Genomic DNA, 25,423 nt, shown 5'->3' on the forward strand with positions numbered 1-25,423 from the left:
AGCAGTCACTCAGGGCAGCCTTGTCCCCCAACAGCTGCCACTGCAGGGCCCCAGCCAGGCACCTGGCTGGAAAAAAAGACAAGTAACTGCTGGGGTCTGGGCCAGCACCCACCCCCTTCATCCCCACAGGGGTGGAGGCAGCCACCAGTACCAACCCTGAGAGGAAGAGCAGGAGGTGGGTGCTTGGTCAAGGTCACAAACACAGTTACTGCCCCAACCCCATGTTTCAGTTTATTTGCTTCAGACCTAGGGCCAAGTCAAGAGGAGACAAGAGGCAATGCCTCTAGGAGTGTGATTGAGGTGCACAACCTTGGTACAAAATCCAATTTACTCATTTGTTTTAAAAAGTAAAAAAAGCAATTGGCGAGTATGCAACACAACATAAAAAAGCATGGTTGTCTGGTTACCTCAGCCATCACCTTCCTCTCCCCTCCTCCTCTGTGCAAGCACACAAAGGGTGGGGAGGGGACAGGCTAAAGCAAAGCTGGACACTAGCTGCTGTGCTGTCAATGATCTTGAGAGAAGGCTCAAGCCAGGCTCTTTCTCAGAGCTCTGCTTCATTTAGCGGCACAGAAGTAACACGAACCAGTTTAGGTCCTTTAATCTGTCCAAGACAGGGTGCTGAAGCACAAATGATAAAACATTCTGCATTTTTACAGCAAAAATGCTACAGAAGTTTATAGGAAAAAAAAATTTTTGTACATGGGTAAAACATTATAAATTCAAGACAACTCACAGACAAGGGGTAAATTCCCACATCTATCGCTCATTTTTTTAAAAAGTTCCTTTGAATAGGCAAGCAGTCAAAATGGCTTGCTCTCTCTTCCTTGAAATGAAAGTTGTATCTTCCAAGTGGCTCACAGTACTGCTTCGCATCTTGGAATGTCCTCCGAAGGCTCCGCCAAGATCAAAGGAGAATAAAAACCCCCGGAGTCCTTTCAGATAGTCTCAGAGAGCAGGAAAAGGGAAAGGAAAAGGGAAGTTTATTCAAACTTTATCTTCTTCCCTTGCGGCTTGTGATCTCCACCTCCTCCTCTGCCTCCTCGGAAGCCTCCTCCTCTACCTAGAAAGAAAATTATTACAAGCAGAGTTACAGGTATCCCTGCACAGATACCACTGCCCTTCCAAACCCATCCTGGCACAGGACAGAAAATAGATTCACATCAAGCACTCTGTGGTGGCACCACATCATCACCCCAAGAACAGCTTTGGGTCAGTTTTTGAGCACGCCCCCTTAGAACAACAGCGTTTGTATCCTCTTACCTCCAAATCCTCTGCCACCACCTCTGCCGCCAAATCCACCCCTTCCTCCTCGGCCTCCTCCTCTGCCGCCACGACCGCCAAATCCACCGCCAAATCCGCTGCCACGTTGAAATTCACCCTTTGGCTTGGCAAAATCGAGGATCACTTTGTTTCCATCTATCTCTCCATCCTCCATGGCTTCTTTAGCTGCTTTGGCATCTTCTGGGGAGCTGAAGTCCACAAACCCAAACCTAGGAAACGGGTTAAGAGAAACAGTCAAACTCCCCAAGCTGCAGCACCACCTACAGGTATTCAATAGCAATCCCTCCGGAAGCAAACACCCGCACTTCTGCAGCCACACAGGCATCAGGACAGCGGTACTTGTAGAACAGCAGTGGCTAATCACAATCGATGGAGCCCCATTGTGAGTTTGCCAGTACTGAACAGTTAATATTCTTCTCGTGCGAATCCACAGGCTGCCACGGATTTGTTGGCAGGAAGGAGCTCATTGAGAAGTGAGCACACGCTGCCCTCTATGCACAGACCCGAAGCTGTAAGCTCATTCCCTGGTTCCATGCAATTTACTAGCTTCAAAGAATCACCCACACAGGAACATGTGAAACACCCCACACTGTGCACATCAGTTAAAGTGAGGCTCTTTGTAGCAACTGAACCAATCCCAGGTTTATGTTTGTAATACTCTATGTTTAACATACCCTTTAGATGATCCGGTGTCTCTGTCTGTGACTATTCTAGCACTTATAGAGCCTTCAAATGATTCTCTTAGCGTCTCCTCTGTGGTGTCCTCAGAAAGGCCTCTGACAAACAACGTTTTGCTTTGTTCTACGGAAAGAGAAAACATTCAGAGATGATTCTGTAAGAAACCATCGGTTTCTTATCATCACATCCAGCTTGCACTACTTGCTTCCAGAACTCACAGGGCTAAAGGGTTTGTTTTGAAGAGCTCAGGCAGTTAAAGTCCTTGAAAACTTTTTCAGGACTGCAGTTAGATCCTGATGTCAAAGTATCTCCATCAGCCAATCCGGTACTGTCAAGATAATTCTTTTTCCCCCCTTTATTTTTTTAAAAAGCATCTTATTGATAGGGTTACTAACTGGACAGACACTGCTGGATCAGCACTTGACTATCTAGAGGACTTCGGCAATAGTTTCATCAGCATTTCAGATAATCAGTCATCATATCCAGCACACCTGCTTACGATGCAAGTCTTTCACTCCACAGGCATGCTTTTTTTTTTTTAAAAGCAGCCCTAAGTTTGCATGAATGGTACACTCCTGCCACATCTGTTTTAAGACCAAATGATGAAAACATGGAACACTTACGATTAAATCCTCCTCTTGCGTTCATGTTCCCTTTCTGCCATGCTGGTGAACTGAATTCCAGTCTGATTGCTCTGCCCTCAATCTCTGTGTTGTTACAGGAATTCAATGCCTCTTTGGCATCCTCAGTCGTGGGAAATTCTACAAACGCATACCTATTTGGAGAGGAAGATCTCAGTCAGCCTGAGAGCACAAGGGATCTGTGGAGTTAAGACATTCGCACGCCAGCTCAGGAGAAAGGCGCAACATACCCTTTAGGCCTGCCCTGGTTGGTCTGTGGCATCTTAATGGAAGAAGCTTTCTTAAACAGTTCTTGGAGAGTCTCTTCTGAAGCAGCATACGAGAGGTTGTTGACAATTAGGGTCTTTGACTCCCTCTCTCCACCTCCTATGGAGAAAACTCAGCGCTGTAAGTGCAAGTTTGAAGAAGGAGAGCTCTCTTCCTCTAGTTACAAGACCTTCTCTAGGGTGAGAATAGTTGTTGCCCCCTCCTCACCTCAAGGCGAGGCACAAGGCCAAGTCCAACACTCTTTTGGTCACCTAGACCAGTTGTCCCCCCTTGTTTTAAACACGCCAGACATGCAGGGCACAAGTTAGGCAAAAGGTCGTCCCTTCCTGACAGTTTTCCTGCAGCGCTTCAAGTTGTTCTATTCCTAGCAAACTTCTGAAACAAGTGGAATTAAATCCTAAATGGCATTTGTATGCATGTTATTGGTCTGGAAAGTACCTTTCTGATGGTCTTGATGGCTCTTCTCACCAGTGAAGTCAATGACCATGGCGCGACCATCAATCTCTGTGCCCTGCTTCTCCTCCAGAGCTTTGTTTGCCTCAGCTTCTGTTTTAAATTCAATATATGCCATCCTACAGCACAGAAAAGAACATTAAAAAATGCCTCCTTCCAGGAATGAGTGGAGTTCATGAATGGAAGGGAAGGATGGGGAAGAACAATGCTTCACAAATTAGCATTTTCAGTACACCTAATGCAGCAGGTTCCTTAAAGTAGCTAAAGGACACAGGAACTGTGTTTGCCAAAAGTCTGAGAAAGAGCCAACAACTAACAGTCCTCTCAGCCACATACCCTTTGCTGTTCCCCTCCTTGTTCATTACTATCCGGATTTCTAGTGCGTTTTCAAACACCTCTCTCATTTCATCTTCAGTTAAGCGGTAGGGCAGATTCTTCACAAACAGTGTTCGAGCATCTCTCTCTGCAAAGAGAGAAAAGTTACTTTCACATTACTGGCTAAAAATCCCTTCTCATCTACACTGCCAGTTCAGTGAGAATCAGCAAGTTGCTCCAGCAGCAAATAAACCACAATAAGCATTTACGTTTTCAGAAGCTGAAAAAGCAACTTCTAGGAAAGTTAATTAGGCAGCCATTGTACTTCTTTAAGGGCATCAAGCTCAGAAAACAGGTCCTAAAGCTTCAAAAAGAGCCACATTTCCTCCTCAGCCCCCCCAATATACACTATTTCTTGGGATCCCATTTCCAGTTATTCCAGTCTGAACTTGCGTATCCGTGTGTCAGCATTTGATAAACTGGTTACAATAGAATTACCTTAAAAGAGCAGAAGAGTGGCCATCACAAACACTACAAGCCTGCTCCAAGGCCCGACTATGACAACTTGTCTTTGATATGCACAGATATTCAGTTATGGGCCATACCTTTCTTATTTTCTTTCATTGTTTCCTTGCTCTTTGCTTTTTCCAGTTTGATTTCAAAACCCATTAACTTCTTCCCATTCAGTTGGAGAGCTTTATCCAGATCTTCAGCAGATGAAAAGTCTACATAGCCGAATCGCCTGAAAGAGTAACCTTACTATTTAAGCTGATCTACCTCTAGTAGCAGCAAACACAATCAGAAACCCAGAACCCAAAGTCACCACTGGTCAAGTTAAGACTGTTAATAAAATAAATGCTAACTGGCCCACATAACCAAAACAGTAGAGAACAACAGCTCTGTACTGAAGTAGCAGCTCTCCCTTTCGAGATGCTGTCTGAAAAGCAGCAAGCCAGGTGAGACCCTTATCAGTACTGTGCCTCTTCCAGCTGCCATACACTAGCAAGCAACCACACCAGCATCTTGAAGAGAACCAGCATCAGCAGCATTACACCTCTCCAAAGAAATTACTGCCAATTAAAAGAAGTAAGCAGCAAAATTCTACTGAACTCACTTGGAAGCACCAATTCTGACATCTAAAACTTCGATATTCTTCTTCCCAAAGAATTCTTTGATGCCAGTCTTCAGTTCTTCAAACTCCTTGGTGGGGACCAAATTTCCCACAAAGAGGGAGAAAGCTGAAGTAGGCCCTTTAAATGAAAAGATAATAAAGTTTGTTTGGGGTTTTTTTGTCATTTTTGTTTTGTGTTAAGAGCTGGAAACCAGACTCCAGACAGCTTTAGCACATCAGTTTCTGTTCAAAAGTGACATCATACTTCAGTATTAAGTCCCTTATAATCATCATTTGTGCTGGAAAAAGCCCCATCAGCATCCTGTCCCTTCACAGTGATGTGCCTCACCCAACAGTCCAAGAACAGTCCATCAAACAAGCATCATTTGACTATCCCACACCACATACCATCTGTTTTCTTTTTCTTGGCCTCTGGTGCACTTTTATTGGCCATTTCTTTCTTCCTCTTCCCAGGTGCTTCCTTGACAGGTTCTGTGACAGAAACAAACAACACTGAAAAAAAGTACAAAACTTTCCTATACTGGATCAATACAGGAGCATTAATCTTTACACCAGTCATAGACAAGACCTTCTCTTATCACTACAGGAACTCTTCCTCAGCCCTAAAGACCGCAATAGGACAGAAATTCTGCTCAGGCACCTTTCCTGTTATTAGAGACTTATGGTCTCAAAACCATTTAAACTCACTTTCATCCTCACTTTCCTCCTCGGCATCCTCTTCATCCTCCTCCTCCTCTTCATCCTCATCTTCATCATCATCCTCTTCATCTTCCTCATCTTCAGAGTCTGCCTTGGCTTTCACTGGCACGGCCTTTGCTGGAGTAGGTTTCTTCACCTGAATAGGGGTTGTGTCCATGGCTTCATCTTCAGACTCTGAAACAAGTTGAGCACAAGATTTCAGACACATTCAAGATTAATCCCCTTCTGAGACTAAGAAAGAAAATCCTGTGAAGTAAAATAGTGGTTTTCATGCCTCCTTAAATTTATATGTTCTCAGGAAAGGAGTTTAATGTATTTATAGTGTTTATAAAAACTACCTGTCCCTCTAGTCTTACTGATTAAAAACAAGTACCTGTTCCCCAAGAGTAAAGTTTAACTAGCAATAGGGAAATAAACACACACTCAGCCACATCTGATGGACAACAGTAGTCAGCTAAAATCAGCTGGGCACTAAACAGAGACACACACTCTGCATCACTCCCACTAATCCATTAAGTTACACTCCCCTCTAGCAACCTATACATGTTTATTAGTTTAACCTTTTTTTTTTTAAGTCAGAAAAGTTTTCCTAAATCCCACGTACCATCATCATCTTCCTCATCATCATCCTCCTCCTCCTCCTCTTCCTCAGATTCTTGCTTTGCTGGCACAACTGCAGGCTTTTTGGCTGGTACTGCTGCAGGCTTTTTGGCTGCAGGTTTCACAGGCATTGCCGGTTCCTCTTCCTCATCTGCACGAAGAGCACAGCAAGTGTTCACCTGCACCACTCAGCCTTAAACTTACTAGTGTTTCACAAGGTTTTGGCAAAGTTCAGGTAAGAACGATCAATAAACTAGAAGATGCTTCACAGGCTGCATGTAATGCAGCTGCAGCCCAAGTTCTCCTCCAAACTTCACTGATTCCCCATCTTTCCTTCCTCACCACCTTTAAATCAATGGACCCCTCTCTGCGAAGCATTAAATCATAAACTTTCAATTCCAAAGGTACTCAAATTCAGTGACCAGCTTTCATCAACTTATACAAGGATGGACATTTATTTCAAAAATAACATACCAGAATCTTCTTCCTCTTCCTCCTCCTCCTCATCATCATCTTCCTCGTCATCTTCTTCATCTTCTTCCTCGCTCTCTTCCTTCTTGGCATTCTTTCCATTTTTTGCTCCTTTGGCTAGGACAGCAGCTTTTTTAGGTGATGGAGCAACAGCCTTTTTAGCTGGAGTAGCCACAGCCTTCTTGGCAGGTGTAACTGCCTTTTTTGCAGGAGTAGCAGCCTTCTTTGCAGGGGTAGCAGCCTTCTTGGCTGGTGTAACCGCTGCTTTTTGCTTCTTCTGAGGGATCATCTGAAATACATATTAGTGTAAGACTCTTATTCTGACCCTTTAAACTACTATTAGTTCAATGTCAAATATATAGCAACTGCAATATAAAGCATATCCTTCTGACAGACAAGTTTGTGCTGAATAACCTCAATTGTCTATTCTGTTGAATTAATAAAGACCAAAATGAGCTTTTTCATGCTTTTAACAGACTAATGGAACAGTAAAGCATCTCCAAATTCCCTGGTCCTGAAGCAAGACCAGTGATCTCTCTAGCAGCATTCAGCAGCTTGACATTTTAAGTCTTGTGTATTATTTATGTGTGATAAATCACTTATGGCCAATACTCTACTAGGGTAATTAATCATCCACTTGCTCATCAGTACTAAGACAGCTTTAAGATCCCAGCAGTCCTTCCAAAGCCCGGAAGTACATATTTGACAGCTAAGCTGGTTTTCCCCACATTGCTTTTCTCTTATGAAAACCAGTTTATTCTTTAGCCACAGTTAACTGACCGAATAAACTGATTGTTTATTCACATTGACTCTCTTGTCACATACTACACAACCCCCCAACCCTCATGACACTTTTCTAACACATGCATCCTTTCAACTTCATCTCTAGATTGATCACCTCTTCTCCGCTGCTTTCCTCTAGTTCTGAGGACTCTTCTTCCTCGCTTTCCTCGACCTTTTTGGGAGGAGGAGCCATTTTTTTCTGTTTGATCTGATTCTTGGGAGTCTGAAAGAGAGAGCGAGCTGTAAGCCGGCGTTCACGTCTCCTGCCCGGCAGCCCGCAGCACCCCCGCCACCTGCGAGCCAGGGCACGCACCGCCCGACAATTGTCCCCACCACGTGGCCGCCCGCCTGCCCCCGGCGGGTCGGCGCAGCCCCGCCACGGTGGGGTCGACGACCACGACCACGCCAAGGACGGGGAGACGCGGGGGTGCGAGGCCCGCCGGGGGTCCAAGGCCGCCCCCGGGGCGAGCGGGGGGGGCGCCCCGCGCTCCCACGTGCTCGCTCTCCCCGGCGCACCACGTGGCCGCGCGGCGCCGTAGCCCCGCCCCCCCCCCGCGCGCGCTCGCACGCGGCGCGCGCCGAGGTGCCCCCCCCGCGCCTTTTTTCCCCCCTCCCCACGGACCGCGCGCGCGTGCCGCCCCCCCCCCCCCCTCCAATCCCCCACGCGCAACAATATGGAGAAGGAGACGGGACGAGGGGAGGCTTGAAACCGCTCCCACCGACCGCGCGGCCCCTCCCCTCGCCGCCATCTTCACAGTGAGGGAGGGGAGGCCTGGAAACAGCCGCGCGGCCTGAGGAGACGGGCGGCGGGAAAGCGGCCCGGCTCCCCCCCACCCCCCCATCGCCATCCGTCCGCCCCGCCATGGCGGCGGCCGCTCGCTTCCCGCCTGGCGGCTGAGCGCGGCCCCGCCCGGCGCCCTCACCTTGGCGATCTTCACCATGATGGCGGCGGTGCCTGGCGGCGCAGGGGCGGCGGCCGAGCTGTCTCAGGAGAGGGGTGGGCACGTCCGGCGGGGCGGCGGCGAGGAGCGGAGCGGGCCCCGGGCGGTCGGGGGGAGCGGCGGCGAGGCGCTGGCGACCCGGACCGGGGACTGAAACGAAAGAGCGAGCGCAGGCCCCTTCCGCTCGCTTGCCTAGCCCTCCGCTACGCCACGCCCCCTCCGCCCCCGCTTCAGCCAATCGCCGCGCGCGTCTAGCCGCCCAGCCAATCACCGCTCCCGCCCCTCGAGCCCTTCCACCAATGGCCGGTGCTTTGCGATCAGCCAACGGGAAAGCGCGTTACAGCCGCCAGCGAGAGCGAGTCTGTGAGGCAGGGGACGAGAGTGGGGGGACGTGCTGCCCGCCCGGGAGAAATCGGCGATAACCAATGAGAGGGCGGCAGCTCGGCGCCTGCGCCCTGATTGGGCGGCGGGGCTTAGCGGAGGGTGGGCGTGGCCGGGGCCGCGGGAGAGCACGTGGCGATCGGCGGGCCACGTGGTGAAGCAGGGTCGGGGCCGAGAGGGGGTGCCCGGGGGTCCCGGGGCGGGCGAGGAGGGAGGAGCCGGAGGGGAGGGGGCCCGGGGCCGGGCCTGGCAATCGCCGTGCGCGGGGCGGGGGCTGTCTTCCCAGGCCGGCCCTGCGGCAGCGCGGCTCCGGGATGGAACTCAGCCTGGGCACGCGTTTGCCTTTTTCTTCGGCTTTGGCAAAGGGACGGGGCTGGGGCACCCCCAGTGCTGCCTCCGCCACCCCCCTTCGCTCCGGCATCCCCTCCCCGACCCTCGGGAGGCACTGAGCCTCCTTGGACAGCTTGAAGAAGCATCCCCAGGAGCTGGTCGGCGTGCATCTGCTGGGGCTGCAGTTGGCACAGGAGCACCCTGCAGCTGCCACCCTCCTCTGGCTCCCGGTGGGGAGAAAAGGCCCAGCGCTGGGGCAAAAGTAAAACTGTGCTTGCCTGATGAATGCTGTTGACTTCATTCATTGAAAGAAGACACCAGCTTTCTTCCTGTGTTTTACCCCAGTGGCTGTGAAGTCGGGGTAGGAATGACCCCAGGGCAGCATACAGCACCCCTGATTAACTTGCCCGTCTGCTGGCAGGGCTGAGTGTTGTCTTGCCCCTGTCTGACATGGTGTTCCCCAAAAACCTGAGTGGCCTCTATTGCTGGGGCTTCCCCACTGCCTTACGTCCCCTCCTACTTCAAAATGGGTGTCCAGCCAGCTCCTGGGGGCTCCTGACTCATGCACATGTGTCTATAGGAGTTTGCCCTTCTGAGACTTGCTTGAGAGATCCGCCTAACTTGGGAACACAAGATCCTAGGGAGCCCTAAAGAAAAAAAAACAGACTCTCAATGAATGCAGTCCTACAGGGCCCTGATGACCTTGAGGGGACACCCCTGGCTTGCTCAGTGCCACCTGAAAGCGAGGGACACACTGTGAGTGAGGCAATGCACCCAGTTCCTAGGCTGTCCTAGTGCTGTTTTCTCCTCTGCTGGGTGAGGAGAGTCAGTTTCCAGGCAGGCAGAGCCATAGCTCACCGGGAGGTGATGGGATCAGCCAGCCTCTCCAGGAGTAAGCCAGCCTGTGGAGAAACTGCCACCTTCAGCCAGTACAGGGAGTGAGGGAGCCAGAACAGAGAGGGACCCTGCCCACGTCCCAGCCCTGGTCATATATGCAGGCAGAAGGGTATCCCGCCTGGGGAAACCCCTTGTATAGGGCAGCTGGACTCTGCAAGTGAAACAGCAACATCTGGCTCATGTCCCTCAGCGTGCGCAGGAGCTGTCCCTGAGTGCCCAGGGGAGGCAGTGACACAGACCCAGGGTGGCCTGCAGGGATGCAGAGTGATGGAGATGGAGGAAGTAGAGGCCCGGTAGGAATTTTTAACTGTCTGAAGCAAGAGCTGATCGCACCCTCCTTACCGTGCCTGCACATGGTGCAACAAAATCCCATACTGCTTGTACAGCTCTGCTGCCCATGCCGGGGCTGGCCTTGGTTCCTCTCTGTGCTGCAGGAGGGCTGGTTTGCCATGGGAAAGGGACAACTGTTCCTTCAGCCATGGGCAGTTTTGGCAGCCGGGACGTTGCATGTGTCTAATAACATAGTGCCAGCGGTGGGATCAGGAAAGGGTTGAGCTGGCAGCTGGCCAGTCTTGATTCCCAACCCGGGCAAGGGACATCTCAGCATGGCCTGTGCTCCATCTCTTCTCCCAGCAGCATGCTCAGCGCTGGCAGGTTGTCCCTGGTTCTGGCACCTCTGAGGCTGCGGCAGGACCCAGCGGTTAGGGGAAGGAGCACAGCACCTGTGTGTGGAGGAGTGAGAACCGACGCTGCCCGCGGCACTGCGTTAATCCATGCACCGTGTTAGCCCATGCACTGCTGAGCAGGGCTGGATACGGCCCGACCCTGCCAGCCGATGCTGTGGCTGTAAAGGGCCAGAGATGCCGTGGGGAGAAAGGTAGCTGGAGCACTACAGATGTTGGCATTTAGGCTGGGCTGTTCCCTGTATCCCACCTGTGCTCAGGACCACTGGGCAGTCCTAGCACTGGGCAGGAGGATGCTGGAGCAGCAGCGAGGCCAGCCTTTTTCTGGGGGGACACCACATTGCAGGGCTGTCCCAGTGGCACAGCACAGCCCTGCTCCTCTGCACGCACCACCAGAAATTTCAGGGCCAAGGGAGGTCTTCAGAGCAGCATCAGTGAGGAGTAATTTGGCCAAAAGAGCAGGTTTAACAGCTCTAGTTGTGGAGTAGATGTATTTTAGGTGCTTTTATGGCTGTCTCTTCTTGTAGCATGTCTGCAGCTTGAGAGCGTTGATCTAATTCCCCAGTTAAAGGGAATTTAGCTGGTTTAATGGAGACCCCAGGAGGGATTTGCTGAGGATTCGTAGTTTCAGGCACAGCAGACACTCATCCCCTCTGCTTTTCCCCAGCCTGGCAGCACTGGGGACACCTTGCCCGGCTGCCACTGCCCAGGGCTGGGAGGGAGCCGGGCTGCGAGGCACATGCAAGCCAGGCAAGATGGGTGACCAGCCGGGGAGACACCCCCATAGGGACCGTAGGTGAGGGGAGTGAATGTCCCCACATGGCCTGTGCCTGGTCGCGGCTGGATGTTTCCACTAGATGGTGACAAAAGGCTGCAATGCCTGTCCCGAGTGGGAGCCCGCGGGGTTACACTGGCTCCCGAAGCACATCTCTGTGGGTGCAGCTGAGCAGGACACCCCACCCTGCCTGCTGCATCTCTCCCAGGTGATCTCGGGACACGGAGGAGGGTCTGAGACGAGCCCTGCATTTGGTACCCACCAGATAAAAGCAGCAGCCAAGCACAGTCCGGAGAGGAAAAGTTTTACCTGAGGCTTGCACAGGCATCTGCTGCCAGAAAACCTCCAGGACCTCCAACCAAACACACTGCAGGTGCCCAGAGAGGGGGGAAACGAGCTAGAAAAGCCATCAAATGTGGCCCTGAGTTCCCCAGCCCCAGCCTTGCTTCCCTGGCATCACAGCTTAGCTATGACATGGTCCAAGCAGTGGCCTTGGGGTGGCAAAGGTGACAGCAAAAAAAAAAAAAAAAAAAGGCAAATTTAGCCATCCCAGGTCTAGGCGCTGCTTAAAACCTCTGGAGCATCCCCATGTCCCACCAGCAAAGCCCCTTCCCCTGCCACCAGTGCCCACCTCACCCCATCACGCTGCTCCCCTGCCATTCGCCTGCTGCCAGCCAGAGCCACCCCAGCAGGTACCACAGAGCAGCTGATGGATGGCAATACAGCAGGGCCAGGCACACAGGACCTGTCCTCTCTCTTCTCAACCACATACCTCACTTCAAATACCCAGCGGGTGGAGAAAACTCTCCCCATGCCCTGATTAATGCAGGACATCAAATGAGACAGGTCTGTGTGGTACCCTAATTAAGCCTTTTCTTCATTATCCACCTGGCCATTCCCAGAGAAGAGCCCTCAAGGATGATGAGCATGAAGTGGGTGCAGGGCTTGTTGTGACAAATGGCATTTAATTTGAGTGGCCATGTGCCAGCCTAGGTCCTGCACCTTGAAACAGGCAGCTCAGGACACAGTGGGCTGCAGGGATGAAAGTCAGTGGTGCCTGGCAGAGTACAGGATTTCTTCTCTGGGAAGTATCCTTTCTGGAGGTGGGATGCTGCAGGGATTGGCATAGGCCCCTGGACACACCCTTTGCCACTCTGGCCGATGGTAGGTGATAACCCAGAAAATCCCTCCTGGATGAGGCTGTGCTGTTTCCTGGGGTTTGTGACAAGGATAAGTCTGGGTGACTCACACGGAGAGTTTCATATGTACAGTGTTTAGTGTCCCCGTGACCTTCAAGTATTCCCCAAAGCAATCATTCCTGGTACCCTCAGAGAAAAAGGACTTTTCTATTTCCAGAAGAAGCCAATTGCCCTGGGATGTCCCTTCTGGCAGGGCCGTGAGCCCCCAGCAAGCCCATGCAGCCACCCAGAGCCTCCAGGCCAGGCAGGACTCCCCTCTGGCTCTGCTCAGCAGGAGGAACAAGTGTAACCCCGGAAAAAATGGTGTGAGGGAGAGAAGTGGGACTGAAACAAAGAGGACTTACTTGTGAGATAAAGAAGAGACACCAGGTGAGAGAGATGTGGAGCACTCCGGGTGGCAAGAGGGGAGCTTGGGAGCACCCTCCTCTCTCCATCAGGACAGAGAAAGTTGGTGAGATGGGAACAGGGAGACATTTCAAAGCAGTACATGCAAGTGCCTTTATAACCCATGGGGAAGTCAACCTGGGGAGAAGCTACAGGTGATCCCAGTTCAGTGATCCCAGGCCAGCAGCATGTCACCACCCCACACAACTGCAAGTCTCCCTGCGTTGCCCCACAGTGCTTGGGAAGGCTTTGCAGGACTTCTATGGAAACAGCCCAGAGGGGGAAGCTCCTCCTTGCACAAGGCATTTCTGTGCATCCTATTCATCTCCCAGAGCTGGGGCAATAAAGAATGGGATCCAGACGAGTGCCAGTTCCCGGGGGATGACTGTCGAGAGATTCAAGTAAAACATCTGCAAACTGCTTGTGGCTCAGCACATCTGCCCCTTGATACAGGCCCACAGTGCAGTCACCCGGGGCTTTGCCTCAGCTCGCTCACATTTTACCTGCTGGAAGCTCTCTCTGCTCAAAGGCTTGTGTTGGGCTATTTCCATTTCACAGCAGTTCCTGGGCATGGGGCCAGCAGAAGGCAGACGCTCCGCCTGGAACAAACCCAAACCAGGGGAATTTTTAAAATTTTTTTTCCTTCTCAAACAAAAAATGAATCTTTGTTGAGTCCAAACTGGAAAAACAGGAGTGTCCCTCCTCTCCCCCTATTTTTGTGTTTATATCCAAGCAAGGAGACGAGCTCAGTCCTGCCTTGGGAACCGCATGCACTCACCACTCAGCAAAGGCAGTGAGCAGCATGGCACGGTGAACCCGGGGCTTCCCCATGTCCTTGCTTCTAAAACCAGGACAGAGCCAAATGCCAGCAGGGAAACCAGAGCCACAGTGTGCTGCTGCTCCCGGGGCCCCCCTTGCAGCCCCCAGGCACACACACACACACACACACACACATGTGTCCCCAATATAACGTGTCCCAGCCTCTGCCAGGGGGGCCGGCAGGTCCCCAGCAGCAGAGCCAAGTCACAATTACCCTTGGAAACAGGCACTGGTTCTGGCAGAAAGCGTGCTGGGAGGCTTCTTCAGCTTAGTGGGAAATGGTCTGATGTTTCCCATGGGAGCTGCCGTGCTGTGCTGTCCCAGCTAAAGTTGCCCCCTGAGCCACATCCACGAGGTTTGCAAAGCTGCTGCCCAAACTTGCCAGCACGAGGGACCAATCACCCCAAGTGCTTTTGTCGTTGCATGGGGAGGTCCATCCAGGACACAACCTTTTTGGAAAGGGTCACTTTGCACTTAACTGTGCCTGCAGAGCTCAAGCAACTTGGGCTGGCATTGAGCTGTACAGACCACTCAAGAGCCCAGGGAGGTCAAAGCTCAGGAGTCACCACCACAGCACCAGGGATGTTGAGCCCACCCAGCTTTCACTCTCCATCTGCTCCAGCCTCTGCAGTGAGCTCCAGCAAAAAGAGGTTAAAAATAAGGGCTGGAAGTACTTCCCAAGCTCAGACCACTCTCGGGTTGTTTGTGCCTCGTCCTGGCAGCAAGTTGGGCTGTTTCACTTTTCACTTACCAGCTCTTGCAGTGGAAATTCCCACTAGCAAGGTGTGAGTTAAAACCACTGCTTTCAAACTTCCTACGACTGTAGTTAAAAATAAGACTCAGAGCAATAATTTTCCCACTGTCAGTGTTGTCAGACTTGAAACCTGGTCCTGAATGACCCAGTGGTGTCTCATTAAGCTGGACGAGTGTGTGATCATGACGTCTGCATCCTGGGAGGGAGGTGAGAACATAGTTTCTTGGGGAAAAGTCCTCTCTTTCCTGTCCCTTACAAGCCATCAGCTCATCTCCTCATGCACAAAATGGCAGAGGAAGCTTAAAGCAGCCTGAAAATAACACTGCATCTCTGCTGCCTGTTTTTAATTGTAGAGCAAAGAAAGAAGCCCATCGATTCATCCCGCTGGGTAATTAAATGCTTAATGCTATTGACTATAAAGACATTATGGTTCAGTAGCCCAACACTAATGCATTAATAATCACTTATATCATGGCAAGAAAGGGGCATGAGCTGCTCCTGAAGAATGTGATAGTTACGTGAGATGGGAGCTCGTGGTGAAAAACTTTAGAACCTGAATTAGTGCCATGATGACTTGCAGGAGCAAGAGCTTCTCCCAGGGAGCAGTGGGAGAGGGAAGGTCTAGAAGGACCATGGAGGGGGCAGACAGCCCCTACCCCAGGGAAGCTCCCCCCAGCCACACAATGGATGGGCAGTGGGGACAGGGATCTGGGCTCCGAGCATCAGTGGTGCCTCCTGCACAGCCCTGGGATGCTGTCAGCCATGGGAACAGGAAGATAAAACTGAGCAGAGCAACCCTTTTATAAAAAGCCATGGCACAGGTATGAGCAGGGTCTGCCCACCTCCTACATTCACAATAATTAGCTGGCTGCTTTAGTATATTTATTATGCAGATGATGTGGAGTACAGGGCAGAGCCTACACATTGCCTGGGATCAATTGCATCAAAACGTGGCCAAGCAAGAGCAGCTCTGAGCTGGAGAGGGCAGTTTGCTCGCTGGGAAAGACGGTGTTGACCCTCAGAGCGTGGCGTGCTGGCAGATACCGTGCATCCCCTGAGGAACCTCACCCGGTAAAGGATGGAGATTGCTGTGGGGGCTGCACAGCATCCCACCTGCAGGGACTTCAGAGCCCAGCAATGTGGCAGGAGTCTCGTGTCCCATGGCTACACAGGCTGGACAAGGCCCATTTACAGAAGGTGGAGGAAGGAAGGACCCGCAGCAGCATGGGGAGAGGGGATCATTCCCAAGACTATCCTCTGCTGAGTTTTTTCCCAGCTCCCCAGGAGCAAGGCATCACCCCTCCAGCCATGGCACGCTGGGTTAACCCAGAAGCTCACCTGCAGCCACATTGAGGGCCAGAGCAGACATGGCCTAAAAAGCCACCAGAGACACAATTTTCATCTAAAATCCATGTGGGCAGCCTCCTGGTCAAGGATAAGGGGAGACCACACACCCTTCCTGGCCTCCAGCACAAAGACCAAAAGTCCTTGCAATTTTCTCTGAGCAAATACAAGTGCAGATCATGCTGTCAAACTCTTATTTGATTTGTTTCTCTGGTGGCTCTGCATCACTTCTTTCTCTGAAAGTAATTTCATTGCTTTCTCTGCCCCATGCCATAGTCCAATAATGTAGCATCTGCCCAATAAAAGGTCCATTAATACAATTCACAAGTAGTTGGCACTTTCTGCCTTGTCCGGGAGAACAGACTCACTGGGTACCCTGTTGCTTGGAAAAACAGGGGGTTTTAACAGTTATTCTGAGTGGGATAAGTAATCTCCAAGCACTGTTTATAGCCTGATTTATCTTCGTGAAGTTGCATTTCTCCCAAAGGTTTGATTCACAGCTTGAAATCCATCCTCTTTAAGTGTATTTCTTTAAAGAGTCTTGGGAAAAAAAAAAAAAAAAAGACTGGAAAGAAAGAGAAGGGAAGATCCTTTCCTACAGCCTCCCGGGATGAGGAAGGAGGTGCCTCTGGCTCTTCGGGAATGGGCAAAGGGCGACACGGAGTCAGGGGAGGATCAGTGCCTGGTGCTCCCAGTCTCCCACCTCACCAGGTAAGGCAGCCCTGACTCCGTGAGCTGCTGCATTTCCTCTAGAAAAGTCCTTCTGAGAACGAGGTTAGCCTAAATACATACCTATGTTGGTACGTATGTGTGTATAAAAGCCTTGCTAAGGGTTTGTTGGGGTATTAGGAGTGAAACAGGTTTCCTGAGGATGCTGTGAGGGTAAGGGAAGTGCACTGCTGTTGCTGGGTCTCTGCACCCCTTTGCTCTGAGGTTTCGGGACATGCCCATGCACTGATGGGCAGAGGTCAGGGTCTGTGCCATGGAGCGGTGCTCGCTCTGCACCCTTTTTTGGGAGGAGAATGAATCATCACCGCTATGGGTGCCAAACCCAGCACCCTCTGGGCTGTGAACCTCATAGCCTTATGCCTAAACTTGCTGAAATTGGTTGGGGCTCCTGCAAGGCAGGTGGCATTGCCCTGCGCCTTTAGGCTGAGAAGCACCCAAACTAGTCCTGCTGCCTCGCTGGGGCTCACCCTGCAGCCGCATCCTCACCCTGGCTCAGGGCACCACTCCCAGGGAAACTGAGCTCCTCTGCACAAGGCACTTCTTGCCACAGGTCCAGCATCACTCAGACCTTGAAGATGATAAAACACACCCAGCGGATGAGCCACAGCCTGGGAGGGGACAAACCCATCTGCAAAAGGACATTGCGCTGGGAGAAATGTCCAGAAGGAAAAGGGGAAATTTCAGGGCAAGCCCAAATGTCTCCAGCCACAGCAGTGTCAGGTTTCTTTATTTAAATGGGTTTTCCTCGGCCTTTAGTTTTCAAGTGGCTCCATCACATTGCAGGTGAACTGCCTGTGTACAGAGAAGAGGCAGGTGGTTTCTGTATAGGACTGGCCCAAGCCCTCCTGCACACCAGGGCAGCGGCAACACAGGGGTTAACATGGAGCCTGGTCTCATCATCCTTGGCCAAAAAATGTGTTGTGGCTAAATAAATGATCCTGCAGATTGGCCAAGCATGGGGGGCCAAGAGCTGCTCCCATCCCTGACAAAGGCAGGAGAGATGAACACATCCCAGGTCCCTGCCCTGGACACTGGCTTTGCCGGAAAACTAGCTAAAGGCAAACCTTAATGGGTCTAAAAGAGTGCTGAGCTGTACTTGCACTGTCATTAGCGCAGGATTTGTGCAGTGCTGCGTGGTCTAAAGCTTCACCCTCTAGGTATTAAAAGGTGCATTTAGCACTGAAAGGACTGGAGGGTGAAAAAATGCACCAAGCAGGGAGAGTCCCGCTCTGCTCACTCATATTCAGTCCTCTCTCATTTTCCCCAGTGCCTCAGACCCAAGTGGGTATTTGCACAAAATTAGGATCTGTTTTTCTACCTCTACTTCTGTCCTTGCTCTCAGCTGCAGAAAGGAGATCCTCCTCCTGCCACCATTGAGGCTGGAGCGAAGGCAGCGAACTGGGGGGGGTTCAGAGGGGACAGCAGCAACGTGGTGGCTTGCCACAAAGTGCCCGGCTGTTTTCTGCAAAAAACATTAAACCCTTCTCCTGGAGGATGAGCCTGTTTTTGCGAGTCTGGCACTGGGCAGAGAGCAGCCTCTTGGATGAGGGAGAATTATACCAGAAGGTCCTGAAGATGCCAGCAAGTGCCTGTCGGCCACATCACACTCATGAGTGTCCCAGCTGCCGAAAACAGTTACCCTGGAGTGACCTGTGGATTCACACACACTGGTGCTGCGGCACAGGAGACGACCCGTCCTCACCAGCAAGGAGGGGACGTGGCTGAAGCAATCCCCTTGGCAGAGTGGGGCTGTGGTGGGACCACATCTCTCTGCAGCTTTCGCTTGGAGATGCTCCAGCTCCCTCTGGGTGCTAAATTGAAAGGATACCAGATTGCTTGGCCTGGTCTTTCCTATTGTTTTAACTTGTTCTCCCAAATCCTGGCTCGAGCGCAGTCAGGCTTGATGACCAAAATTATCACTGGCACAAAAAAGCTGGTGTTGAGACCTCCTGAATGGGGCTAGAGATCCCCAAACCTGTTTCTAGTAGGTTTTGGGGGAAAATCACGAGTGATGCACAGGGTGCCTCACTGCTGACTCCAGCCTCTCCCAACCCACACATGCACAATGAAATTGCACAAGTGTTGGCCAAAGGCCCTGTTCAGCTCTGGAGCTGTTGCACTGGGAGGATGTTAAACTTTTGGGGCAAGGAAGCAGCACAGGAGCTGGGAGGAACAACAAGCAGACACAGGCACCTCTCAAAGGCTGGTGCTCCCAGCAAGGAAGGGGATTCTCGCAGATATGACCTGTCAGATCAACCTCAGCTCCAAGGATAGGTGGTTTGCAACCTTCGGCTTCTGGAATGGCGTTAAACTCCCTTACAGCTCCCAGTTACATTTGCACAGGGTCAATCAGCAGAGAGACACAAATCCTCTTTCCAGGAGGAAAAACCTTTAAATGCTTCAGTTGCCACACTCACCCACCCTGACTGGGTGCAAATGGGTGCTTTTCAGTTCCATTATCATCATTTACTGTGTTTTCTTTCTTTTAGCTTTTTGCTGCTGTATATTTAATTCAGCCACCCATCACGCAATCAGTACAAATCACTCTCATCTTTCTCCCTTCTTCCATGGCAGGGGACTGAAGAAGCCCTCACCCAGCCCTCCTCTTGTGGGGCTCCCCACTCATGCAGATGACGCCTTTGCACTGCACTTGCTGCTGTGTTTCGGGCTCCTGCCAGATGGACTCACTGTCTGCAAGCCAGGATTGCCACAGAAAAATAGAAATGAAACCCAGCTCGAACCATTTGCTTTTCTGTCTGTGCAAGGTGGTTGTTTAAATCAGCCCTGGCAGAGGGCTTTGGAGCTGGGGCCAGGATTATTTTGGATGACTGAAGAGCTGGAGAGAGATGTGGATCTCCCTTTAACCAGAGCAGAAATCACTTGAAGACACCAGGAAGAGCAAAGAGCTCTTAAACAGAGGGACCCAGACCATGGTGCAAATACAAGGCAGTACCTGGAAAAAGGCAGCCTGAGCTTGGAATTGCTAGCAGGATCCCGGGATGGCTAGGAGCTGTAGGTGTGGGAGAGAAGAGCAGGGCAGGCGGCAGCAACACCCTCCCCTGTTCCTCATTAATACAGCAGTGAGGCTTGATAGGTCTTCTAAATTATAATGACTTTCTTGTCATTAACTTGATTTCTTTCTGGTGACAGCAGCAACAAATTATTCCCAGTTGTTCTGAGCATGGGATGAGAAATTAAAAGGAATTAAACCAAGCCAAGTGCTGGAGGGGTTGGTGGGCTGGGCAGGGGTGGGGGCGGTGGGGGGGTGGTGTCTTGCCCAGCCAGGAGAGACAGGCACCCTGTAGGGATGCTTTTTGGGGTGAAAGCTGTGTGAAAGCAACTTGGATCAACAAGTCAAAAGCCTTCTCTGAGGAAAGCAGGATCTTGTCCACCACTTGCCATAAACCTGCGGGAGGGGGACAAAGGAGGGCAGCGCTGCTGAACTTCTTTCTGAGCCTGCGCAGGCAAGTGTCAGGCAGCAAAGGGTTTTTATCAGCCATCCCTGAAGAGGTCAAGCACAGGAGCTGAAGAAAACTGGATTTATTTCTGTGTCTATTTTCTGCTGCCTGTTGGCAGCTCCTGCACCTGCAGGCACCTGCCTGCCTGCCAGGGCATGGAGAAGGGCTTGCTTGGGAAAGCCACCCCTTCCCATCTCTGCCAAATACCCCCTGGGGACCTGTGTCCCCCCCTCCTGGCAGCCCCAGGCTGATTCCTGTGTGAAATACAGCTTTTGGCCTGGATTTTAGCCCCAGGGCCAGCTGGGACCATCCTGCGCATGATTCAAGCTTGGTGGGGGTGGGGGGGGTGGGGGGGTGTGTGTGTGGTGTGGATGGGGGTGTGTGTGTGTGTGTAGATGTCTTATGCTTGGTCTCAGCACCATTAATGTGAGATGGTCATTAATGCAAGACAGTCACTCTACCTGCCCAGGAAAGATAACAAGAAAGATGTGTTTGGCCTCCAGATGCCTCTCAGACAGCTTTCTCCAATGTACCACATTAGTCCTGAACTGAGAAGACAAACTCACCCTGGCTGCTGTGATAAGCACAAAGAGCGATAAAACCCTCTAATTAAAGTCTGCTGCTATAATAACATTGCAGCAGAGACATCTGGGGTCTATCCCTGAGTGCGGGTCCATGTCTTGTGTTTTTCCTTGTTTTCATTGCAAACTCATTTTGGAGCTGGTCAGACCAGGTACTGCTGGGTGCTTTGAGAAACAGGAGGGAGGGGAAGATGCTGTCTGGGCATGGTGGAGTGGAGGAGCAAGGGCTGCCTTTCCCTTCCTGACTGTAACACAGACCAGGTCCTTAGCAGAAGCAGATACCCTCAAAACCACATTTGAAGAGGAACTGACCTTATAGAAAAGCATCCGATCCATGGGGAGGCATTTCCCCTTGAGGAACTCCACCATTGCCCTTGAGAACTTGTGCTCACATTTCACTGGTCCTAAATATATATAAAATTAGATAAAAGTTAGCTTTTTCTGGACTGGGCATTCCAGCTTTTCTCTTCATGCTGGAATTTGTTCCACTCCAATGAGGACCAGAGAGCTGGTGGCCCCTCATCCTCCACATCCCACACAGGGAACCAGGGCAGACTCCTGGGACATGTGTGCTGGGGACCCTAAGCACAGCTTCTGTGGGCTGTGGGGAAGCCCTTTGCAGACTGTTGTCCTCCAGGTCAGTCTCAGGGTCCTCCACTTGCACTCCCCAAGCCCCAGGGACCTGCACCGGCACAGGGACAATGCTCAGGGACGATGTGGGGGCTTTGGGCTGAGCCTGATCCCCCTAACGCTGCTGGGGATCACAGCTGGTTGTTAGCAGTCCCTGCTTGCCTCGGAGCTCTGCCATCCAGCCAGCTTTAATCCACTTACTGCCATGCTAATTATGCATCACTTCCATTTCTTAACCGAAGTGTCCCCATGAACCAAATTAAGCATCAACCCAGGCTCCTCTAACATCAGTTCTGTCATCTTTAGCAACAACACGTCGTGACAGAAGAAAGCGTGGGCTAACCATACAGTCTGTCTTTTCTAACCCGTTGCAGTGGGGTTTTAACCCTGCCCTAGGTGATGCTTGTGAAGGGGCCCAGTGGCTTTAATCCGCTGCTTTGCCCCTGAACATTGCTAGGCTGTGGGGAAGGGCGCTGTGCATTGCGCCTCTGTCCTTCCTGCCACCCTGCCATGAGGACAGTGGGATTTCAGGCAGGGAGGTCCTTTAACACACAGACCTTCACTTCTTGGAGATGCCCTTTACTCACCTAGCCCCAGTGTGTTCCCTCCCTGCATGCCCTAAGGTGGGAAGAGGTGGGGTACAGGGACCTGAACATGGCCTGGCCCCTCCAGGGCTGTTGGGTTTGCCCTGACGTAGAGAAGATTATCCCCAGTGCAGGTGAGAGCCGTGACCGAGTCAGCCTGAGCATCCGGAGCTGCAGCTGAGCTCCTCCATCAGGCCCTTGGGGTGGGCTGTGCTTCCCACACCGCCTCTTCCCAGCCTCCCCGCAGTGAGTGGCTGTCTGGAAAGGTGGTTCCTATGTGAGTCCTTGGGAAGCCACCAAGGAGGCAGGAGGGAAGATGGGCTGCCTTCAGTGTGGGGCTAAAAATGTAGCCCACACGTATCCTCAAGGAGGGGAATCAAATCCTACATATATTTCTCTTGCTGTCTGTTTGTCCTCCTGCCCATCACCAGTCTGTAGGCACTATGTCTTAGCTTTTCACTGCCACCCCTATCCTTGAGTAAGAGGAATAATTAAAATATTGTTCAAAAAGCGGCCTAAATCAGTGCTGAGCTCAAACCCAGGACAACCCTGTGGTTTCCTGACATTTACATTTTCGTGCTTCCCTGCTCCCCTCACAAAGGCTGGGATCTCGGTGGGAAAGGCTGCCACACCGCATCCACGGCCAGGCAGCCCAAATCTCCCCACCGCCCAGCCCCAGCCAGGGACCACTTGCTCCCAGGCACACGAGGGCTTTGCCAATTCATGCTGTATGAGTTTTCCCCATACCGTGGCTGAGCGAAGGAAGCGAAAAACAACACTTCCCTTGACTTATTGAAGAGGGACAGCAAAAAATCTGCTGGCGCTCTCTGGAGCCATCTATCATGGCTCCAAATAGACAAATCCATCGCTGTAAAACTTGAGTTTGGCTCTGTAAAGGAAAAAAAACCACCCCATGCCTGTTGCAAACAACCACAGCACAAAAAAAGGCCTTACAAGGCTGGGGCAGCCTCATAGATGGATTGCTTTTTAATCCCCAAAGCTACAGTGATAAATCTTTTTATTGGAAGCTCCGGAGATACTGTGTCACTCAGGGCACGTGGCACCACGGGGGAAAAACAGCTCCACTAGCAGAGGAGTCTCCTGGGAGCGGGGCCTGAGGTGATGGAGGAGGGATGGGTGGTCGCCGTGGGGGTGTTGAGCGGGCACGGAGGGGCAGGAGGGTTCCCCTGGGGCCAGGAGTGGGTCACTAGGCAGGAACTGGCTGTTGGACAGATGCTGCCATAAATCTGGGAAGACAGATGGACAACTTTTGGGGAACGGCTCTTTGCAAACAAAGCGTTTGGAGATGAGATCATGTCGTGGAGCCTGACCCGGCCACATGCTCCGTATTGCAGGGACAGAGATACTTCCCCCAGCTCTGAGCAAAGACCCAAAGAACAGCATCCGCACGCTCCCCCAAGCTCCCAGCCCCTCCAATGTCCCTCTTCTCTGTCCCTTCCAGGCATCCTTGGGTCCTGAAAGGATAATGAGAACTCCCAGGGGATCCTCCATCCCCCACAGCCATCCCAAAGCACCAGCTGATCCCCCCTGGCCAGTTACACGGGTGAGAACAGCAGGAGTTACTCCCCCCATCCCTGGCTTCTGCTGCCTCCCCTCCTCTGCAGGGCTCTTTGCTTCTATACCACCTCCCCCGCAGGAATAATCCCTCTAAGTTATACTGGGAAGGTGACGGGGGATCAGGCTGAGCCTGAGGGTGCAGGGCAGTGGGGAGCATCCTCCTTGGAGTGAACAGGCTCCATAATTCCCTTCCTGGGGGCTGCAACCAGCATGAGGCAGGCAGGAGCCTGCCACTACCTTCCCAGTGATGGAGAGGTGTAAAGCCTGCTCCATGAAACCATTCTTCCCTGGGAGATCAGTTCCTTTTTTATTAGGTTTCATGCCCTGACTGCAGCTTTTACTAAAATTCATTATGGGATTAAAGGACTTGCCCGGGAGCCTTTGGTTGCAGCATCTCTCCTCAGCCTGGCTGGGATGCGGTACCTGGGGACTTCGGGTTGTCTCCACACGCTGTCGCAAAACCCCAGCCAGGGGACAAAAGTTTTCTTGCACGTCATCCAGGAGCTGCCACTGGCCATACTGCAGCCATGGCTTTGGCAAGCCATCAGAGTGCTTTTCAGGGTAATCCCTGGCTCAGCGGTGCGGGGGAGTGGGTGGTGGGGCAGCCCCTGACATGCCAGGATCTCAGCAGTGCATTCCCCTCCTACATCCGAGAGGGGAATTTGGGGTAGCCAAGAAGGATGGGGAGTCTCAAATCAGGAGAGAGCAGGGCAGCTGGGGACACAAGCCTGGATGAAGGCAGAGCCAGTGCCTCACCTTTCTGGCTGCTCTGAGCTCCGCTCCAGCTGTGCTGAGCCCCAGGACCCCCCAAAAAGCCCCAGGGACACACACACTGTCCTCTGGCACTGACCAAGGAGCTCACACTGTAGTGGCCGCAGCCGTATCCTCGCACAGCCCAGCTGCTCATGAGCAGGGGGACATCTCCTGCCAACTGGCAGCACGAGGGACCCCAAAGCTCCACACAGGCGGCTGTCGCTGCATAATAAAATGCTATTAACCGCCTATTAAAATGCCATTCCCTGGAGATTTGCGGCTGGGGAAGCAGCTGGGTGAAGTGAGATGGGGCAATAACAGCCATCAAGGAGGCATCAGTCACATCCACCTGCGCAGCAGTGACAAGGGGCCCCACATGGCTGCCAGGGTGCTGTACCCTGCCAGGACCATCAGCGATGGGACAGGAAGAGGGAAGGAAATAGATGGATCTTGATGTCCTTGGCCACGCTGACATCCTCTGGAGAGAGGCTGTGAGCAGCCGGCAGGACCCTGAAGTGCAAAGTTACTGCATCCCCACACCCAGCAGGACCCCACAAGGGTCAAGGAAGGGCTTTGCCCACAGCAGACCCTGCTGTGGGGATGGGGAGTCCGGGGGGAATTGGCCACACTGCCCCCAAGCCAGGGACTGGGTCAATGGGGCAGGAAGGAGTTTGCAAGCCCCAAATCCTGCCTGTTCTTGGTTGCTGACCTGGCCGCAGCCCCACGTGATGTGCTTAGGAGGGGTTGGAAGCAGAGCAGCAGCAGGCAGCAATGTTCCTGTCAGTGCTCTGCCTGGGGCTTGCTCCCCCAGTATTTCTGCTCGGGTCCCCAGGTGAGCCCCGCTGGCACATCCACACTGCCCAGAGGCACGGCTGAGCTGAGGGAGCCTCCCCGGCTGGCCAGGGGGGAACTGGGGCTGGGGAAGCTGTGCGAGGCAAGAGCTCAAGCTGCTCAGACAGCCCCTCAGGTGGCATTTCAGAGCCTCAATATTTCATGCTGTGGAAGGACCTGCCGTATGCTGGGAAGTCAGCGGCATTGATCTCAGACAGTAAATCGATGGGTCCTTCCAGCCTGGGGGAGAGTGACCTGCCAGCCCGTGCTCCCTGGCATTTTCATGACATTTCCTGAGCCGTCTCTGGGGACAGCTTGATCATCATCGCTCTGGAGGCAGCTTCCGCTCTGCAATGGCCCCAGCCCCATCTCGGCCTGAGCATCCCAGAGACCAGGAAAGGTACATGCATCCTGCTCATGCCTTCCCTGCCAAGCCGTGCCCTGAGCCC

At 52.3% G+C, this 25,423-nt stretch overlaps 1 protein-coding gene and 3 non-coding genes across 4 annotated transcripts; all 4 read right to left on the minus strand.

The window, feature by feature from the left end:
* Nucleotides 1-585: 585 nt before the first annotated feature.
* NCL (nucleolin) lies at nucleotides 586-8,497 on the minus strand. Its single transcript, XM_074834076.1, has 15 exons — nucleotides 8,247-8,497; nucleotides 7,439-7,546; nucleotides 6,544-6,829; nucleotides 6,074-6,220; nucleotides 5,458-5,643; nucleotides 5,158-5,241; nucleotides 4,753-4,888; nucleotides 4,244-4,380; nucleotides 3,660-3,786; nucleotides 3,309-3,442; nucleotides 2,834-2,969; nucleotides 2,586-2,737; nucleotides 1,959-2,085; nucleotides 1,264-1,493; nucleotides 586-1,063 (listed from the first exon to the last, which is right to left on the minus strand). Exons 1-15 carry the CDS (start codon nucleotides 8,262-8,264, stop codon nucleotides 984-986), a joined length of 2,088 nt encoding a protein of 695 aa, XP_074690177.1. The 5' UTR covers nucleotides 8,265-8,497; the 3' UTR covers nucleotides 586-983.
* LOC141927505 (small nucleolar RNA SNORA75) lies at nucleotides 1,622-1,760 on the minus strand. Its single transcript, XR_012624464.1, has one exon. It is a non-coding gene; the product is annotated as a small nucleolar RNA SNORA75 (small nucleolar RNA).
* Nucleotides 2,371-2,447, minus strand: LOC141927508 (small nucleolar RNA SNORD20). Its single transcript, XR_012624467.1, has one exon. It is a non-coding gene; the product is annotated as a small nucleolar RNA SNORD20 (small nucleolar RNA).
* Nucleotides 4,981-5,050, minus strand: LOC141927507 (small nucleolar RNA SNORD82). The gene has a single exon (XR_012624466.1). It is a non-coding gene; the product is annotated as a small nucleolar RNA SNORD82 (small nucleolar RNA).
* Nucleotides 8,498-25,423: the final 16,926 nt, after the last annotated feature.

Source organism: Strix aluco, chromosome 9 (genome assembly GCF_031877795.1).
Source record: "Strix aluco isolate bStrAlu1 chromosome 9, bStrAlu1.hap1, whole genome shotgun sequence".
In the NCBI taxonomy this organism is placed as follows: domain Eukaryota; kingdom Metazoa; phylum Chordata; class Aves; order Strigiformes; family Strigidae; genus Strix; species Strix aluco.

Bases quoted from the DNA above. Each gene is read 5' to 3' on its own strand.
- NCL (XM_074834076.1), bottom strand. The intron at 3,443-3,659 runs GTATGTGGCTGA...TCTGTGCTGTAG, and splicing joins AAGGAGGGGAACAGCAAAGG to GATGGCATATATTGAATTTA. The intron at 1,494-1,958 runs GTATGTTAAACA...CCCGTTTCCTAG, and splicing joins GACACCGGATCATCTAAAGG to GTTTGGGTTTGTGGACTTCA.